We start from the raw sequence: 21234 nt of genomic DNA, 5'->3' as shown, positions 1-21234 counted from the left end.
ACCCTTCAGAAGCTCCTCCTGTTTCTTTTGTCCTTCCTGAATGGCTGTGAAGAGAGAGTGGTCAGTTTCCCTGGCTAACCATCTCCTCTCTCCACTGAGCCACAGGATTGTTGCTCAATGAGCTGTAGGGAGATATAGATGGGAGGAGAGGCCGTACACACACACACACACACACCAGACAGACACAGACACACACACACAACTACATTTGGACTTGATCTGGGTGGTGTGATTGGGCTGACATCAGAGGAGAGCAGGCTCCTCCCACTGGGTCACATGATCTCACTCCAAATACCTTTCATCTCCTCTCAGCCTTCAACCACACTCCGAACACGCCATCCTTACATCCTCAAATAATACCTCTGAGTTAGTACGAGGGTGTGTGTGTGTGTGGGAGGAAGTGTGTGTGTGTGTGTGGGGGAGGAAGTGTGTGTGTGTGTGTGTGTGTGTGTGTGCACGAACAGTAGGCACTTGTTGTTCGCTTATAACAGTTTCTATTCAAATGAAAGCACAGCAATCAGCATCAACCAAGCATAAACCCAAACTCCACACACACAAACACACACAAACAAACCCTCGACAAAATATCTATCTGCAGACAATGAGCGTCAAGTCTCCAGATAATTAAAGCACTTCTTTTTTTGTCGTACAAATGAATGACCTTCATATTCCCAGACTTCCCTCATCACTCCTGGTGTAGGCTGGTAAATGGCCATCTTGCAGAGGTAATTCTAAAATAATTTAGCCTCTCTCATAGTCCACTTACAGCCTCCATCAGGTAATGGCTGTGACCAGGCCAGATGAGGCTGTGACCAGGCCAGATGAGGCTGTGACCAGGCCAGATGAGGCTGTGACCAGGCCAGATGAGGCTGTGACCAGGCCAGATGAGGCTGTGACCAGGCCAGATGAGGCTGTGACCAGGCCAGATGAGGCTGTGACCAGGCCAGATGAGGCTGTGACCAGGCCAGATGAGGCTGTGACCAGGCCAGATGAGGCTGTGACCAGGCCAGATGAGGCTGTGACCAGGCCAGATGAGGCTGTGACCAGGCCAGATGAGGCTGTGACCAGGCCAGATGAGGCTGTGACCAGGCCAGATGAGGCTGTGACCAGGCCAGATGAGGCTGTGACCAGGCCAGATGAGGCTGTGACCAGGCCAGATGAGGCTGTGACCAGGCCAGATGAGGCTGTGACCAGGCCAGATGAGGCTGTGACCAGGCCAGATGAGGCTGTGACCAGGCCAGATGAGGCTGTGACCAGGCCAGATGAGGCTGTGACCAGGCCAGATGAGGCTGTGACCAGGCCAGATGAGGCTGTGACCAGGCCAGATGAGGCTGTGACCAGGCCAGATGAGGCTGTGACCAGGCCAGATGAGGCTGTGACCAGGCCAGATGAGGCTGTGACCAGGCCAGATGAGGCTGTGACCAGGCCAGATGAGGCTGTGACCAGGCCAGATGAGGCTGTGACCAGGCCAGATGAGGCTGTGACCAGGCCAGATGAGGCTGTGACCAGGCCAGATGAGGCTGTGACCAGGCCAGATGAGGCTGTGACCAGGCCAGATGAGGCTGTGACCAGGCCAGATGAGGCTGTGACCAGGCCAGATGAGGCTGTGACCAGGCCAGATGAGGCTGTGACCAGGCCAGATGAGGCTGTGACCAGGCCAGATGAGGCTGTGACCAGGCCAGATGAGGCTGTGACCAGGCCAGATGAGGCTGTGACCAGGCCAGATGAGGCTGTGACCAGGCCAGATGAGGCTGTGACCAGGCCAGATGAGGCTGTGACCAGGCCAGATGAGGCTGTGACCAGGCCAGATGAGGCTGTGACCAGGCCAGATGAGGCTGTGACCAGGCCAGATGAGGCTGTGACCAGGCCAGATGAGGCTGTGACCAGGCCAGATGAGGCTGTGACCAGGCCAGATGAGGCTGTGACCAGGCCAGATGAGGCTGTGACCAGGCCAGATGAGGCTGTGACCAGGCCAGATGAGGCTGTGACCAGGCCAGATGAGGCTGTGACCAGGCCAGATGAGGCTGTGACCAGGCCAGATGAGGCTGTGACCAGGCCAGATGAGGCTGTGACCAGGCCAGATGAGGCTGTGACCAGGCCAGATGAGGCTGTGACCAGGCCAGATGAGGCTGTGACCAGGCCAGATGAGGCTGTGACCAGGCCAGATGAGGCTGTGACCAGGCCAGATGAGGCTGTGACCAGGCCAGATGAGGCTGTGACCAGGCCAGATGAGGCTGTGACCAGGCCAGATGAGGCTGTGACCAGGCCAGATGAGGCTGTGACCAGGCCAGATGAGGCTGTGACCAGGCCAGATGAGGCTGTGACCAGGCCAGATGAGGCTGTGACCAGGCCAGATGAGGCTGTGACCAGGCCAGATGAGGCTGTGACCAGGCCAGATGAGGCTGTGACCAGGCCAGATGAGGCTGTGACCAGGCCAGATGAGGCTGTGACCAGGCCAGATGAGGCTGTGACCAGGCCAGATGAGGCTGTGACCAGGCCAGATGAGGCTGTGACCAGGCCAGATGAGGCTGTGACCAGGCCAGATGAGGCTGTGACCAGGCCAGATGAGGCTGTGACCAGGCCAGATGAGGCTGTGACCAGGCCAGATGAGGCTGTGACCAGGCCAGATGAGGCTGTGACCAGGCCAGATGAGGCTGTGACCAGGCCAGATGAGGCTGTGACCAGGCCAGATGAGGCTGTGACCAGGCCAGATGAGGCTGTGACCAGGCCAGATGAGGCTGTGACCAGGCCAGATGAGGCTGTGACCAGGCCAGATGAGGCTGTGACCAGGCCAGATGAGGCTGTGACCAGGCCAGATGAGGCTGTGACCAGGCCAGATGAGGCTGTGACCAGGCCAGATGAGGCTGTGACCAGGCCAGATGAGGCTGTGACCAGGCCAGATGAGGCTGTGACCAGGCCAGATGAGGCTGTGACCAGGCCAGATGAGGCTGTGACCAGGCCAGATGAGGCTGTGACCAGGCCAGATGAGGCTGTGACCAGGCCAGATGAGGCTGTGACCAGGCCAGATGAGGCTGTGACCAGGCCAGATGAGGCTGTGACCAGGCCAGATGAGGCTGTGACCAGGCCAGATGAGGCTGTGACCAGGCCAGATGAGGCTGTGACCAGGCCAGATGAGGCTGTGACCAGGCCAGATGAGGCTGTGACCAGGCCAGATGAGGCTGTGACCAGGCCAGATGAGGCTGTGACCAGGCCAGATGAGGCTGTGACCAGGCCAGATGAGGCTGTGACCAGGCCAGATGAGGCTGTGACCAGGCCAGATGAGGCTGTGACCAGGCCAGATGAGGCTGTGACCAGGCCAGATGAGGCTGTGACCAGGCCAGATGAGGCTGTGACCAGGCCAGATGAGGCTGTGACCAGGCCAGATGAGGCTGTGACCAGGCCAGATGAGGCTGTGACCAGGCCAGATGAGGCTGTGACCAGGCCAGATGAGGCTGTGACCAGGCCAGATGAGGCTGTGACCAGGCCAGATGAGGCTGTGACCAGGCCAGATGAGGCTGTTTCAGAGGCAATTTCCCCTAGCTTCATCAAGCTTGACCAAGCCTCAGCTACCACTGTTCTCTCTCACATACTCTCTCTGAAACACACACACGCACACACACACACACACACACACACACACACACACACACACACACACACACACACACACACACACACACACACACACACACACAGGGGTGAAGAGGCCTTCTCTTCAAGGAGAGAGCAGTTAAGACAGAAGGGATCAACATTTATAAAATACAGTCATATCATACATCTGCTGTTATTGCAGCTGTTTAGAACTGTCTCTCTGGACCCAAGAAAATAGGAGTGATCTGAAACGTGGCCTGTTATTCCAGCTGTTTAAGACCACATCCCGGAACCCGGGTTTGAGAAACGCCTCTTTGAGATGCATGAATCTGATCTTCCCACATGGTGACATCAATTGTGATAAAAGTTTCTAAAGTAACCTAGCTAACGAGCTTCATGTTAACGATCCACAACTTGACCTAAAGCAACTCATTAAAAGTGCTGGCGACTGTATGCTAAGAAACACCACAGTCTAGCCACAGGGTCAGAGTAAACAGATGAATGACTAGCTATGATCATCTGTCAGTATTAGGGCTACGTGTGTGTGTCTGTGTGTAGGCAAAGTAAAGTGTTTACTAGTTTGATAAAAATCACATTAGAAGAATCTAATTAGATAGAAATATGTTTGTGTTTATGTCAGAAATACAGAGAGCGAGTGCTCAGTGTGTGTGTGTACATTGCAGATGATGATCAGGTCTACCCTGTGTGTGTGTGCTCAGTGTGTGTGTGTGTGTGTGTGCTCAGTGTGTGTGTGTGACCTCAGTGTGTGCGCTCTGTGTAATATGTGTGTGTACACATGGTTGTGTGTGTGTGTGCTCAGTGTGTGTGTGTGTGTGTGTGTACATTGCAGATGATGATCAGGTCTACCCACAGTCTTTGAAGCTTTCAGTTCCACCCAGTCAAACGCTTCATGTTCAGCACAACTCTGATTGGAACTGGAGCCATGCAGAGAAAGTGTGTGTGTGTGTGTGGAGTGGGAGACAGAAACTAACTAAATGATACCAAAGTTGACCACCTATTTCAGAGCATATATTATGGAGTTGACGACCACACACACACACACACACATACACACAGAACTGCAGCGGCGTGTAATATGGATTTCTACAATCCCATCCTACAGTACCCAACCATTTACCATTTCAAACACTTTGATTTTCAACCTACAGGTGATTCATCTTCAAACAGTCAATAAAAGTGATTATGTCGTAACGACTCAGTCACATGTAGACCAGGAATCACAGTTGTGGTTTTTAAACGACGTATTTAGTCAAATACAAACTAATCTGTAATACTCACACTTAGACACACAGCAAACACACAACACACACAATGCTCAACACACAACACACACAATGCTCAACACACAACACACCGTGTGTCTGAGCTTGATGCCAGTAAGCAGGACAGGAAACGTGCCCAGTCTGGGAGGAGAGGAAGGAGCGCTGCATTATTCAAACATCCTACTCTACTCTGCAGGGAGGATGTGTGAGAGAGAGAGAGACACAGAGAGAGAGAGAGAGAGAGAGAGAGATAGAGAGAGAGACACAGAGAGAGAGAGAGAGAGAGAGAGAGAGAGAGAGAGAGAGAGACAGAGATAGAGAGACACAGAGAGAGAGAGAGAGAGAGAGAGAGAGAGAGAGAGACAGAGATAGAGAGACACAGAGAGAGAGACACAGAGAGAGAGAGAGAGACACAGAGAGAGAGAGAGAGAGAGAGAGAGAGAGAGAGAGAGAGAGAGACAGAGAGAGATAGAGAGAGACACACAGAGAGAGAGAGAGAGATAGAGAGAGACACAGAGAGAGAGAGAGAGAGAGAGAGACAGAGATAGAGAGACACAGAGAGAGAGAGAGAGAGAGAGATAGAGAGAGAGACACAGAGAGAGAGAGAGAGAGAGAGAGAGAGAGAGAGAGAGAGAGACAGAGAGAGATAGAGAGAGACACACAGAGAGAGAGAGAGAGATAGAGAGAGACACAGAGAGAGAGAGAGACACAGAGAGAGAGACAGAGAGAGAGACAGAGAGAGAGATAGAGAGAGACGTAGAGAGAGAGAGAGAGACACAGAGAGAGAGAGAGACAGAGAGAGAGATAGAGAGAGACACAGAGAGAGAGAGAGAGAGAGACAGAGAGAGAGACAGAGAGAGAGACAGACACAGAGAGAGACAGAGATAGAGAGAGAGACAGACACAGAGAGAGAGAGAGAGAGACAGACACAGAGAGAGAGACAGAGATAGAGAGACAGAGATAGAGACAGAGATAGAGACAGAGAGACAGAGATAGAGAGAGACAGACACAGAGAGAGAGAGAGAGAGAGAGAGAGAGAGAGAGAGAGAGACAGAGAGAGACAGAGAGAGAGATCGAGGAGAAACAGGGAAAGATAGACTGACAGACAAGAAATGAGACAGAGAAAGGAAAAGCAAAAATATAAATCGACAAAGGTATAGAACGAGGGAGAGTAAGAAAGAAACAGAGAGAAAAACAGAGAGAAAGTGAGCAGTATGTGGACCTGGTTTCATTAGTGATTCAGTCTTAGTAGGACTGCTCCAGCCTGTCTCAATCTCCTGCAGAGCAGTACATTAGGGAATATCAGGAAATATTACATGCAGGAATTAACGCTCCAAAGCACCTTTCCAGGTTTGGGCTCCTGCATCTCCCCTTCTAGAACAAGATAATCCTGGCTGGGCCACCAGATCACACTCTAATCACCAGAGCAGGGATGGAAGGATGGAGGGAGGGGGAGAGAGAAAGAGGGAGGGTTTGTGTGTGTGTGTGTGTGGTGTGTGTGTGTGATGTATGTATGTGTATGTGCGTGATATATGTGTGTGTATCTGGGGTGTGTGTGTGATGTATGTATGTGTATGTGCGTGATATATGTGTGTGTATTTGGGGTGTGTGTGTGATGTATGTATGTGTGTGATGTATGTATGTGTGTGTGTGTGTCTGGGGTGTGTGCTCACCTGCTGCTGAGCGAGCAGCTTGTCTCTGTGTGTGTTGACAGTCTCCTCAGCAGTCTGCTGTAAGGCTTGTCTGAGCTGCTGAGCCCTCTGTTCCAGCCTCTCCACTGTCGCCCTGCACACACACACACACACACACACACACACACACACACACAGTTTACATTTACATTCACATTTAGTCATTTAGCAGACGCTCTTATCCAGAGCGACTTACAGTAAGTACAGGGACATTCCCCCGAGGCAAGTAGGGTGAAGTGCCTTGCCCAAGGACACAACGTCAGTTGGCATGACCGGGAATCGAACTGGCAACCTTCGGATTACTAGCCCGACTCCCTCACCGCTCAGCCAACTGACTCTTTGTAGGCCACAACCCACATGTTCTCTCTGGGATAGGGTCCTATTGTATATATGCTATTGAAAGATCATATTACAAAAATGTACTGTCGATCAGTTTCAGTTGTGTGTGTTGGTGGCAGGGCTTAAGCTAAACACAGCACACTGATCTCAGATCTGTTTCTGGGGAAGGAGCCAGGGGGAGGCGCCATGAGCCAGGGGGAGGGGCCAGGGGCGGGGCTTGCAGCGGGAGCAGGAAGTGGTTGAGCGGGAGAGGTAATGTGAGGGGGATCGATCCGAGGGTCTATTCCTGCTTGGTCTCGATGGGGACTAGCTGCCCAGGTTACAGGATCAATACTACAAATTATTACAATTTCCAGAACCTTCCCTCAGAGCCCCCCGTCCAGGCCCTCCACTGAGGCTCACCAGACCCCCCCCCCCCCTTCTCCTATTCACACACATTGTCAACCTGTCAGGGCTGAGCACAGCTAAATATACTGCCTATAGGCTTGTACACAGCACTGTAATACAACAGTACTGAGGGCGAAGAGAAAACCATGCATATGTGATTACACACACACACACACACACATTTGACTGTAGATCAAGGGGTTCCAGGTTCAAACCCCCCCCCCCCCCCCCCCCCCTCCTTACGTCTCTGGATAAAAGCGTGTGCTAAGTGGATATATTAAGTTGCGGGTGTGCAGAGGAGACGCCTGGCTGGGTGTGAGGCAGAGAGGCCTGGCTGGGTGTGAGGCAGAGTGGCCAGGCTGGGTGTGAGGCAGAGAGGCCTGGCTGGGTGTGAGGCAGGAGGGAGGCCTGGCTGGGTGTGAGGCAGGAGGGAGGCCTGGCTGGGTGTGAGGCAGGAGGGAGGCCTGGCTGGGTGTGAGGTAGGAGGCCTGGCTGGGTGTGAGGCAGGAGGGAGGCCTGGCTGGGTGTCAGGCAGGAGGGAGGCCTGGCTGGGTGTGAGGCAGGAGGCCTGGCTGGGTGTGAGGCAGAGGAGAGGCATGCAGGAGAAGGGTTCCCAGGAGCAGATGGAACACATCTGTGGTGTTAAACCGTTCAGTGTCAGAAAGACCATTCCGGACTTAAACACGTCGTTCTGTAACTGGGTGTTTGTTCCCCTGCCCAGACTCAGAGCGATGTCGTCTAAAACGTTTACGATGGTGGGGCCGTGGACGAGGCCTCTGCAGGGAGCACGGTCTGAACCGCGACCACAACCACAGACCTGTGTGACGCCGCCTTCATGCTGCGGTCAGCACTACGTCGACACGGGAGAGGAGACAAAGGTCAGCCAGTGTTCACCCCTCTGACCTCTTCCACACCCTCGTGTGGTGTGTGCTGAGGACGTATAGTCCACCTGACCACGTTTTTACACTGTGATCTACAATTCCAACCATTCAGACATTTCTCAGAATACAGTTTTTATTTTTTTTTTTTTAATATATTATGTATCCATGTATGTATCTATCTATCTATATATATATATCATTTACACACGCATACAATATACAAACAAGTAAAGATCATTTACAACACAACAAATGGAAAATTGTTAAATCGACTGCCCTCGATACCGTAGCTGTAGCAGATAGTGCATGAGGCACTGCTTTCTCTCTCTCTCTCTCTCTCTCTCTCTCTCTCTCTCTCTCTCTCTCTCTCTCTCGTTCTCTTACCTCCTCTTCTCCTCCGCTTGTCTTCCCTCACTCGCACACCCCTCCAACCTCCTCACCTCGTCCTCAGAAGCTGCCAACTCCACCACTGAGAGAGAGAGGGAGAGACAGAGAGGGAGAGATAGAGAGGGAGAGACAGAGAGAGACAGAGACAGAGAGAGAGAGAGAGAGAGAGAGAGAGAGAGAGAGAGAGAGATAGAGGGAGAGACAGAGAGAGAGGGAGAAGGAGAGGGAGACAGAGAGAGACAGAGAGAGAGAGACAGAGTTTTCCTACATACACTTGGCTCTGTTTCAAGAGGGAGCAATATAAACGCACACATGGAGAGAAATGGAAAACACATTTAGTCCATGTGAAGAAAAAGGGAGAAAAGACACTGAGATAACAACCTCATTGTGACTGTCTGTCACAGCCCTCACGTAAGGTGTCCGTGACCCAATACACTAACATTCACACTCCAAGGTTTGTCTAGTTTTCATACATACATACACACATATATACAGTTAGGTCCATAAGTATTTGGACATTGACACAATTTTCATCATTTTGGCTCTGTATACCACCACAATGGATTTGAAATGAAACAATCAAGATGTGCTTTAAGTGCAGACCTTCAGCTTTAATTTCAGGGTATTTACATCCAAATCAGGTGAACGGTGTAGGAATTACAATACATTTTATATGTGGCCCCCCCATTTTTAAGGGACCAAAAGTAATTGGACAATTGGCTGCTCAGCTGTTCCATGGCCAGGTGTATGTTATTCCCTCATAAAGGGAGTTCGTTATTTCATTGACAAGGAGCAGATAAAAGGTCTAGAGTTCATTTCAAGTATGGTATTTGTGTTTGGAATCTGTTGCTGTCAACTCTCAATATGAAGTCCAAAGAGCTGTCACCATCAGTGAAGCAAGCCATCGTTAGGCTGAAAAATCAAAACAAACCTATCAGAGAGATAGCAAAAACATTAGGTGTGGCCAAATCAACTGTTTGGTACATTCTTAAAAAGAAAGAACGCACTGGTGAGCTCAGCAACACCAAAAGACCCGGAAGACCACGGAAAACAACTGTGGTGGATGACAGAAGAATTATTTCCTTGGTGAAGAAAAACCCCTTCACAACAGTTGGCCAGATCAAGAACACTCTCCAGGAGGTAGGCGTATCTGTGTCAAAGTCAACAATTAAGAGAAGACTTCACCAGAGTAAATACAGAGGGTTCACCACAAGATGTAAACCATTGGTGAGTCTCAAAAACAGGAAGACCAGATTAGAGTTTGCCAAAAAACATCTAAAAGAGCCTGTACAGTTCTGGAACAACATCCTATGGACAGATGAGACCAAGATCAACTTGTACCAGAATGATGGGAAGATAAGAGTATGGAGAAGGGAAGGAACTGCTCATGATCCAAAGCATACCACCTCATCAGTGAAGCATGGTGGAGGTAGTGTTATGGCGTGGGCATGTATGGCTGCCAATGGAACTGGTTCCCTTGTATTTATCGATGATGTGACTGCTGACAAAAGCAGTAGGATGAATTCTGAAGTGTTTCGGGCAATATTATCTGCTCAGATTCAGCCAAATGCTTCAGAACTCATAGGACGGCGCTTCACAGTGCAGATGGACAATTAATGGACAAGAGTTTTTTAAGGCAAAGAAGTGGAATGTTCTGCAATGGCCAAGTCAATCACCTGACCTAAATCCAATTGAGCATGCATTTCACTTGCTAAAGACAAAACTGAAGGGAAAATGCCCCAAGAACAAGCAGGAACTGAAGACAGTTGCAGTAGAGGCCTGGCAGAGCATCACCAGGGACGAAACCCAGCGTCTGGTGATGTATATGGGTTCCAGACTTCAGGCTGTCATTGACTGCAAAGGATTTGCAACCAAGTATTAAAAGTGACAATTAGATTTATGATTATGTTAGTTTGTCTAATTATTTTTGGTCCCTTAAAAAGGGGGGGGCCACATATAAAATGTGTTGTAATTCCTACACCGTTCACCTGATTTGGATGTAAATACCCTGAAATTAAAGCTGAAAGTCTGCACATCTTTCATTTCAAATCCATTGTGGTGGTATACAGAGCCAAAATGATTAAAATTGTGTCAATGTCCAAATACTTATGGACCTAACTGTATAAAAAGGCATTGAAACGGCATTGAAAACTGAAGATGAACCTTGGGTTTAGTAAAAGATGAACTCTGAACTTGAAGTTCCAAACGATCAAATGAAAGCCGTCTCACACAAAGATCCTGCTATGGGAACACATTCAAATCTAACATTCTGCCCCTGAGCACTCGAGCAGAACAGGCTTTTGTTGCAGCACAAAGACGCCCCTACCACATCCCATCTGTAGATGGCACTCTTTACCTTGAGCACGACCCTTAAGACTGAAGATGCCCTCCATTCAAGCAAGCTCTCCAAACCCTGCTTCTACATGTACATGTCATCAAACCTTATTGTCCTACACTGACTGCGTTTAGCATGAGTGTGTGCATATAAAACATTGTCCTTCAAATCTATTTTTCTCTCAAGTAATAGAACTTAGGATGTACTTGACAGATAAGCAGAGAAACCCCCCCCCACACACACACTTGGTTCCATTATTTAAAGATTTATATAATTTTTATAGTTGTTTTTTTGCATTCTGTTACATTTAATTTAATTTTGGTCAGGTTTTCAATCGATAACGCATACACTCCCTGCTGAGGGAAATGTGTATATTTTTGTGTGCCTTCTGTGCTGAATATGTATCAAACTCTGCTTCAGGGGAAGCTGTCTGCAGCGCTGCAGCCGTATGGGTGGCATGTGGCCAGGTGTTAGGCCACAAACACACAGCAGTGAATGAGAACTGAACAGATGGAATCTAACTTGATAAACCAATTATTCATTTATGACTTTGCTGTATCCAAACTGGTTAAATCAAGGCCGTAGGAAAATGTAAGCGGTGTGTGGAGTTTGTAAATATTTAACGATATACAAACACTGCTTTTCTTTCAGCCCATACGAAGCTCACCTTGCCCAGGTGACTGAACCTCAAGGTAAAAAATGCTGCTGAAAATCTAAATAATCAATAAAGAAAAAATGTAAAACTGAATTTTGGACAGCAATTTGTATTCAAAGACGTCCTTTCAAAATAAGCCCTCCAACACTGGTAATATTTTTTTAGGGGGGGGGGGCTCTGGGCAGTTTACTACTACTGCACACACACACACACACACACACACACACACACTGATACACTGATACGGAGAGCAATACAGCAATTAATAGAGAGCTATTTTAGGACGTTAGTGTTGAAGCTGTTCAGATCACTTTGGGGGCACGGCTCCTACAGTACCTGTCTCCCAGCAGGGCTCCCTGGACAGACTCCATCTGGCCGCAGGCTGAGAGCTTCAAGGTATGGCCTAGGGTAAACACACAGCCTACATCTGAAACCCAGGATCCGATTAGGCCAGCCCCAATCCCAACCTCCAACATGAGAGGAGGGAAAGCCTCTCTCTCCCTGTCTCCACCTGCCTCTCTCTCTCCCTCTCTCTCTCTGTCTCCACCTGCCTCTCTCTCTCTCCCTCTCCCTCTCTCTCTCTGTCTCCCCCTGCCTCTCTCTCCCTCCCTCTCCCTCTGTATCTCTCTCTTTCTCTCTCTCTCTCTCCTTCCCTCTCCCTCTGTATCTCTCGCGTGCTCGTCTGGGTAGTCTTGCCGTCATACGAGGCTTTGTCAGAGGTTGGAAGTAGACTCGGGCCTTGGGTCCTCAGGGAGGTTTACATCCTGCTGTCCCAGGAACCCCCCTCGGCTGTGGGGAACAGCCTCAGCCTCACTCCCCCAGCCTGGGGGGGGGGGGCTCTCTCTCTCCCTCCCTCTCTCTCTCTCTAGCCATCACTCTCTCACACACACCAAAATACTGTTCACAAACAAACACGGGCAAACACACCAATTTTCTCTCTCTCACACCAACACTGATATGCATGCACACACACACACAAACACTATTTATCTCTCTCTCTCACACACACACACACCAAAACACTGTTCAAACACACACAAACTCAGGTATATGTACACGCACGTTGTAGAGAACACTTTCTCTACAACTCACACACACACACACACACACACACTCCCTCTCTCTCTCTGCTTTATTTACAATCGTCTGGCAGAGATACAAGAGCCTGGGGCAAGAACACACTGCACCTAACGTTCAAACTGCCAGGTAATCTTATGTCAAACATCCCGCTCTGATACAAACTGATCAATAGACTCTTGTAAAGGAGTGCTTTTCTCTCATGTTTCCAGACGCTTCTTTCTATTTTATTAGGATACATTTATAATTCATATTTCAGTGGGCTGGGTTTCTCTTCGTGTAATCTGGAATGAGAGGCACAGAACGAGAGAATGCAAGAGAGAGAGAGTATGAGAGAGAAAGAGAGAGAGATAGAGAGAGTATGAGAGAGAAAGAGAGAGAGAGAAAGAGAGAGAGAGAAAGAGAGAGAGAGGGGAGTGTTTGGGGTGTGCCCCTGTGAACAGGGGTTTGGAGATCGATGGAGAGTGTAATAGGATTATAGGCTGTAATAGAGGGGAATTGGTGGAGGGGTTGATCTGTGCTTCTCCTGGGTTGAAGGAGAAACACTGATGATGCCATCAACTTAGAAAACCTGCGGATGGGAGGGGCCTCAAGCCATGGGAGGTAGCATCTCCCACCTCAAGGTTTTTATTATTAAGAATATACAGATGAATGTACAGAACGAAGGGATTGTGGCTCGTTCGTTCGGTGTATCTCTTCAGATGGTTGAGCATTTTTCTCTTCTCCACGGTAAAACACTCTGCAATTACACAGTTAAAGAAAAATCGAATAAACTTCAAAGTTGTCTGTAATAATAAAAAATAAAAAAAAGATTTAATTAAATGAAAATATGAAATGTGTTATTAACGTATGATGAGGAGAGTGGTTTTAAATGAGAAGATATCCATGGACCTCAGATAAGATGTTGATGCTCTGCAATCTGGTCCCTGAGAACTCTGAAATTGGCTTCTGTTAAAGTGACAGAACCATAGATAATTGATAAGCTACTGATCTGATATGTCAGAATGTACATCTTGGCCCCAACTGCCATATCTTATTATTGATTGATTCAGTGATCAATTAAAATGTAATAGATTTTTGCCCGGTGCGTCATTTCTACCGCAAATAAAACGTATTTTTGTTTCCATTTCCTTTCTCTTCCTTCCTGTCCTCTCTTCCTTCCTTCCTCCTCCTCTCTTCCTTCCTGTCCTCTCTTCCTTCCTGTCCTCTCTTCCTTCCTCCTCCTCTCTTCCTTCTTGTCCTCTCTTCCTTCCTCCTCCTCTCTTCCTTCCTGTCCTCTCTTCCTTCCTGTCCTCTCTTCCTTCCTGTCCTCTCTTCCTTCCTGTCCTCTCTTCCTTCCTCCTCCTCTCTTCCTTCCTCCTCCTCTCTTCCTTCCTCCTCCTCTCTTCCTTCCTGTCCTCTCTGAGTTGATACATCAGTCAGATCCCAGCCGGCCAATCACAGCCTCTCTGCATGGACTGGAGGAGAGATAAATTATGTTTATGGGAGGTATAGCTCAGCGGTTAGAGTACTTGACTGCAAATCAAGAGGTGGCAGGTTCAAATCTCCCTGTAATGTATGTCTTTTTTTGTCTTTGGAAAAAAGCGTCTGCTAAATTAATACTTTATTTTATTATTATATAATTACATTATATAGTATTTTTTTTATATGATTAAATGTAAATATGTTGGTACAGGAGTATTTATTTCTATTCTCTAGCTATAGGACTTATTTTTATTCCAAACAGCTCACTCAAAGAAATATTTTATGAAATGATTTCACTCACTTAAAACATATAAATGTCTTTCAGTCGTGTCTATTCTTCTCTCCTCCCTCCTTCTCTCATCCTCCTTCTCTCCTCCCTCCTTCTCTCCTCCCTCCTTCTCTCCTCCCTCCTTTTCTCCTCCATCCTTCTCTCCTCCTCCCTCCTTCTCTCCTACCTCCTTTTCTCCTCCCTCCTTCTCTCCTCCCTCCTTCTCTCCTCCCTCTCTTCAGTCTGCTGTTTGATGCGCTTCAGCTGTTCTCTAGGTGCTTCGATCATCCACTTGACCTCTCCGGGCACCCACGCCATCTTATCCCCTCCCCCTTCCATCTTCTCTCCCTCCACCCCCTCTCCTTCTACCATCTCCACCTCCATCTCCCCTCCCTCCACCTCCTCCTCTCCTCCATCCCCCTCCCTCCCCTCTCTGTCTGTCTGGTTTCACCAGAAGCATCGCTAGGTAACCAGAGCAATCCTTCATCTCTCATGGTCTGTGGAAGCATTAGGTCTTGGTTTGCTGAAGCGGGAGAGAAGGCTTCTGAGGCCCGGGGAGACATTTCTGCTGTTGTCCTCAGTCTCTCTTTACCAAAGAAAGGCCGTGTTCTGTTAGTTTCTCTTTAATGAAGTGGGCTCAGTCTGGCCAGGCTAGCAAACACTGGCTGCCACTGAAAGAGATCATATTCATCTCTCTGTGGACAAAAGGTGTGTGTGCACATTCGAGTGTGTGTGTGCTAATTAAAGCTGTGGGACTTGGAGGAGCAGGGTGCGTGAGAGTGTATGTGTGTGTGTGTGTGTGTGTGTGTGCTCTCCTGGTGTGACTGCAGATGTGTACGTTAATTCTTAATGAGACATTCCAGCGCCCAGAGAGATACTGCCATGCCATCCCAGCGTCAGCCAACGACTACAAAGACCCACAACATCACCCCAGAGCTCTCTCTCACACACACACACACACACACACACACACACACACACACACACACACACACACACACACACACACACACACACACACACACACACACACACACACACACACACACACACACACACACACACACACACACACACACACACACACACACACACACACACACACACACACACACACACACACACCAGATCATTATAGCACACCTCAAGCAGCACAGTGGAGAAGACCTCAGTGTGTGTGTGTGTGTGTGTGTTGCTCACTTGCTTGCCTGTCTTGCCTGTGAAGCTTGAGGATGTTAGCTACACCTTTCACTCCTCATCAGGTTCAACAGGAAGATATAGTACATGGATATCCTGTCAGTATAATACGAGCAGTGAAGACTGTCAGATAGACAGAGAGTTAGTCCGACAGACAGAAAAATAGGACAGGAAAACAGACAGACAGGCACAGACAGACAGACAGACACATACAGACAGACAGGCAGACATACAGAACGGTAAGCAGTCAGGTGAACAGGCAGGTACCTGAGTGTGTGTGTAGTGTGCGGAGCTCCCCTATCTCCTCCCTGTGCTGTCTGATGTGACACCTGAGCCTCTGGTTCTGCTGGTCGGTGCTCCTCCTGTCTCTCTCCTCCCTCTGCGCCTCCTCTCTGGCCTCCTCCAGCTCCCTGCTCCTCCTCTCCAGACATGCCCTGGTCTCCTTCAGGTCCTCCTCACACCGCTGGAGCAAAGCACCGCGCTCCTGCACCTCCTAAACAGAGACGGACACACACACACACACACACACACACACACACTGTGTTCCTAACTGGCAGTGCTGTGTTGGCACAGTGCCATGCTAGCGTTAGTTATCTTGCCCCTGTCACCGGCTACGCTCATTTGAATATTTAGTGTCCTTCTCGCGTCTTAATTGGAGTCAATTGTGCCAAGATCTGCACCGTTTGGCGCTTTAATTAATGAAGGGGTAATTTGTTTCTGTCGGGCAATCAGGGGAGAGGGTGAGGAAGGAATGTGTGGCCTGTGTGAATGTGTGTGTGTGTGTGTGTGTGTGAGAGGATGTGTATTGCGCACGTTTGCTAAGTTGCCATGTTGAGAAGAGAGGGAGGGGGATTTCCAACGACAAAGAAAAACAAATGGCATGCTTTACAGGCTCAAATGGTTCTGTTATTATCAGAGTTTTTTCACAAAATAACTAAATCAGAATAATAAATAAATAAATAATATCATTAATGAATAATAATAATAATAAATATATTTAACATTGACTAAAGAATCACACCTGTTCTTTCTCGAAGCAACTGTTGCGAGCCGTGTCCAGCTCCAGACCCAAGCGTGTCACTTCCTGCTGCAGACATGTCACTTCCTGCTGCAGGTGTGTGTGTTTGGCCATGTGTGTGTGGTGGGAGGCTGCCAGGTCAAGGTGTAGAGACTGCAGACTGTGCTCTAGCCCCGCCCTCTCCTGGGTCCTGGAGACATAGTGACAGGTGATGATGTGTGTGTACGTCTGTGAGTGTATATTTGTGTGTGTGTGTGTGTACGTCTGTGAGTGTGTGTGTGATTACTGTCTCTGTAGTTCCTCTGTCTGGTGAAGACCTTCTGCTCTCGCCTGGATCAAGCTCTGCTGACACTCTGCTAGACGTTCTGCCTGTTCAGTACAGCGCTGAAACACACACACACCCACACGTTTACACAGCGTTCCAGTTCCTACCTCTGTCTCTAGGTCTGTATCAAAGTCGCTCTGGATAAGAGCGTCTGCTAAATGTAAAGTTATATGGTTGGGAGTGTCCAGCTTGCTCACCCTCTGCAGCAGCTGCCTGTGTTTCTGCAGGCTGCAGAACTCCTCATCAGAGTAGGAATGCTTCCTCTGGTAAGACCTCAGAGATCCCTCACACTGCCCCACCTAGCAGAGGAGAGGAGGAGGAGAAGATAAAGGCAGGAGAGGAGGGGAGAAGAGGGAGGAGAAGGGGAGGGGAAGAGATTTGACATGCAGGACCTCCATATATACGTCCAGTCAACCAGTCTGACCTCCAGTCCTGGTAGAACATAGAGATATCACTGGTCTGACCTCCAGTCCTGGTAGAACATAGAGATATCACTGGTCTGACCTCCAGTCCTGGTAGAACATAGAGATATCACTGGTCTGACCTCCAGTCCTGGTAGAACATAGAGATATCACTGGTCTGACCTCCAGTCCTGGTAGACATGGAGATATCACTGGTCTGACCTCCAGTCCTGGTAGACATGGAGATATCACTGGTCTGACCTCCAGTCCTGGTAGACATGGAGATATCACTGGTCTGACCTCCAGTCCTGGTAGACATGGAGATATCACTGGTCTGACCTCCAGTCCTGGTAGACATGGAGATATCACTGGTCTGACCTCCAGTCCTGGTAGACATGGAGATATCACTGGTCTGACCTCCAGTCCTGGTAGACATGGAGATATCACTGGTCTGACCTCCAGTCCTGGTAGACATGGAGATATCACTGGTCTGACCTCCAGTCCTGGTAGACATGGAGATATCACTGGTCTGACCTCCAGTCCTGGTAGACATGGAGATATCACTGGTCTGACCTCCAGTCCTGGTAGACATGGAGATATCACTGGTCTGACCTCCAGTCCTGGTAGACATGGAGATATCACTGGTCTGACCTCCAGTCCTGGTAGACATGGAGATATCACTGGTCTGACCTCCAGTCCTGGTAGACATGGAGATATCACTGGTCTGACGTCCAGTCCTGGTAGACATGGAGATATCACTGGTCTGACCTCCAGTCCTGGTAGACATGGAGATATCACTGGTCTGACCTCCAGTCCTGGTAGACATGGAGATATCACTGGTCTGACCTCCAGTCCTGGTAGACATGGAGATATCACTGGTCTGACCTCCAGTCCTGGTAGACATGGAGATATCACTGGTCTCAGCCACCGTGAAACCAGCTCTGGATGAGCCCCACAATCAAACTCATTAGGCCATGTAGTAAAGGATAAATACAGCCATACTTCATATGGCTAACTCTTTTTATAACGCACATATTAAATTTGATTAGATTAAAATGACATTCCACCAGCGTGACCTTGGATGCTGCAGTTAAGTTCATCCAAATTAAATTTCTCTGTAATAAAGATGATTCATTTGTTGCCAGACATTGTAAATAGTCTCCGTCTTGGGAAGATGACAGACACACACGTGCCACATGTACACACTCACGTGCACACAGACACTTTGCTGAGATCTAAGCTGAGCACCTAGGGATTATGTGTGTGTGTGTCTGCGTGCGTGTGTGTGTGTGTCTGCGTGCGTGCGTGTGTGTACCGACCTGCTGCGTTACAGAGTCTAGCTGCTGCTGCAGAGCTGCTATCAGGCCCTCACACTGGCCCACTCTCTCCTGGCTCTCCCTTAGAGCACTCTGATTGGACTGCAGCTCGTCCGTCAACTGCTCCAGGGCCTCCTCAGAGCTCTCCCATTGGCCAAGCTTCTCCTGGTACCGTCCCTTCATCTCGGCTAGCTCTGCCTTAATCCCGCCCACTTCCCTTTTGGCCTCCCCCAGCTGCCAATCAGGAAGGAGAGAGAATTTTTTTATATACATTTTTGGAGAAAAAATAAATTAAAATCTTCAGGTGTACCTGGTGTGTTTCTCTTCAGGTGTACCTGGTGTGTGTTTCTCTCCAGGTGTACCTGGTGTGTGTCTCTCCAGGTGTACCTGGTGTGTTTCGGTGTACCTGGTGTGTTTCTCTCCAGGTGTACCTGGTGTGTGTTTCTCTCCAGGTGTACCTGGTGTGTCTCTCTCCAGGTGTACCTGGGGTGTTTCTCTCCAGGTGTACCTGGTGTGTTTCTCTCCGGGTGTACCTGGTGTGTGTTTCTCTCCAGGTGTACCTGGTGTGTCTCTCTCCAGGTGTACCTGGGGTGTTTCTCTCCAAGTGTACCTGGTGTGTGTTTCTCTCCAGGTGTACCGGGTGTGTCTCTCTCCAGGTGTACCTGGGGTGTTTCTCTCCAGGTGTACCTGGTGTGTTTCTCTCCAGTACCTGTTGCTGACAGCTCCTCAGCTCCTCCTCCAGACCGTCTCTCTGCCCCTGACGCCGCTGCGCCTTCTCCATGGCTGCAGAGTACTTCTGTCTAAAGATGGCTGCCAGGTCCACCTGCTCCTCTGCTCTGGAGCTGGTCTCCTTCAGGTCCTCCTGGACAGAGGCCAGCTGCTTGTGAAGGAGGATGATCTCTGCGTTGCGCTTCTTCAACGAACCCTCAGATACCTCCACCTTCAACAGACATGGTTTAAATCCCCCTCTGTGCGTTGGTTTGGATAAAAAGCATCTGCCAAATACTGTAAATAAATAACCTAACAGCTACCGGTACACATCCAGCAGTTCCGGCCACCCTCTCCTCAGGTCCTCGTTAAACACCGCAATGACGACAATCCCAGAAAGGGAAAGCGATTAGCGATCGCTCAATATTCCCCCGCTCGAATCCAGGAGGTGAAGTCAAACTAATCCCAGAGTTACACTAAGTCGGCGCTCACCTTGGGCTGGGGTGGCAAGTCGAGACTAGGGCTCAGGCCCGGTTTATCCCTGTTAATCCTGCTCTGAGAGGGATGAGCGCTGAGGTGGAGGCGGCTGTGTTAATGACAGCAGAAGAGCCAGGAGACTGGGAGCTTCACTGGAGCTATCCTCATCTGCCTGCACTGGGGATTAACAAGCAGGAATGCTGCTGACTGACTGACTGACTTTCTGCCAGTCTCCTTGACTCCCTGTCTGACTAGCTGACTGTCTGCCTGATTCTCTTCCAGGCTGACTAGCTGACTGTCTGCCTGATTCTCTTCCAGGCTGACTAGCTGACTGTCTGCCTGATTCTCTTCCAGGCTGACTAGCTGACTGTCTGCCTGATTCTCTTCCAGGCTGACTAGCTGACTGTCTGCCTGATTCTCTTCCAGGCTGACTAGCTGACTGTCTGCCTGATTCTCTTCCAGGCTGACTAGCTGACTGACTAATGTCTGACTGCAGAAACGAAGCACGGTTGTTTATTATAATGTGCCCTGGGGGTTTGTGTGGTCTGCATACAACACACACACACAACACACACACACACACACTCACAACACACACACACACTCACAACACACACACACACACACAACACACACACACTCACAACACACACACACACTCACAACACACACACACACTCACAACACACACACACACTCACAACACACACACACACTCACAACACACACACACTCACAACACACACACACACACTCACAACACACACACACTCACAACACACACACACACTCACAACACACACACACACTCACAACACACACACACACTCACAACACACACACACTCACAACACACACACACACTCACAACACACACACACTCACAACACACACACACACTCACAACACACACACACTCACAACACACACACACACTCACAACACACACACACACTCACAACACACACACACACTCACAACACACACACACACTCACAACACACACACACTCCTACTCACCTTCTCCCCGGCCTGCTGCATCCCTGCCTCGGCCTGGCTCAGTCTCTCCCTCAGCCTCTTGACCTCTAATCCCTGCTCCCTGACCCCGGCTTGGGATTGGCTGAGCTCACAGCTCACCTGCTCTAATTGGCTGTGGAGCAGGAAGTTCCTCTGGGTCCAACGCTCGGTGTCAGTCCTGTGAGCCTGCTTAACTGCCTCCAGGTCAGAGGTCATCTGATCGATACTCCCAGCCTGGGACTTCACCTGGAGAGAGCAGGCTGCATTCTGTGTGTTCTTAAGGCTGTGTGTGTGTGTGTTCTTAAGGCTATGTGTGTGCGTGTGTGTGTGTATTTAAATATATAGATATTTTTGCACATTTGTGAATCTTTTTCATGTTTTTTTTATGAATACTTCATAGCTGTTGCGTGCAACGTC

General features: G+C 49.3%; 1 protein-coding gene across 1 annotated transcript in view; it reads right to left on the bottom strand.

Moving 5' to 3' along the window:
* LOC136939170 (rootletin-like) overlaps window positions 1-21033 on the bottom strand; it is a 30055-nt gene extending 9022 nt beyond the window's left edge. Inside the window, exons 1-10 of the mRNA XM_067232013.1 lie at window positions 20821-21033; window positions 19816-19878; window positions 19325-19555; window positions 18619-18849; window positions 17096-17197; window positions 16860-16957; window positions 16577-16763; window positions 15823-16018; window positions 8557-8641; window positions 6548-6659 (exon numbers count right to left, since the gene is read on the bottom strand). Coding sequence (XP_067088114.1) covers window positions 6548-6659; window positions 8557-8641; window positions 15823-16018; window positions 16577-16763; window positions 16860-16957; window positions 17096-17197; window positions 18619-18849; window positions 19325-19555; window positions 19816-19878; window positions 20821-21033 — 1518 coding nt within the window. The remainder of the gene's footprint in view (window positions 1-6547; window positions 6660-8556; window positions 8642-15822; window positions 16019-16576; window positions 16764-16859; window positions 16958-17095; window positions 17198-18618; window positions 18850-19324; window positions 19556-19815; window positions 19879-20820) is intronic.
* Between the last annotated feature and the right edge of the window lie 201 nt (window positions 21034-21234).

This window comes from Osmerus mordax, unplaced genomic scaffold, assembly GCF_038355195.1.
Source record: "Osmerus mordax isolate fOsmMor3 unplaced genomic scaffold, fOsmMor3.pri Scaffold_145, whole genome shotgun sequence".
Classification (NCBI taxonomy): Eukaryota; Metazoa; Chordata; class Actinopteri; order Osmeriformes; family Osmeridae; genus Osmerus; species Osmerus mordax.
The sequence above is the reverse complement of the archived record's forward strand: the minus strand, read 5'-3'. Positions and strand labels throughout refer to the sequence as shown.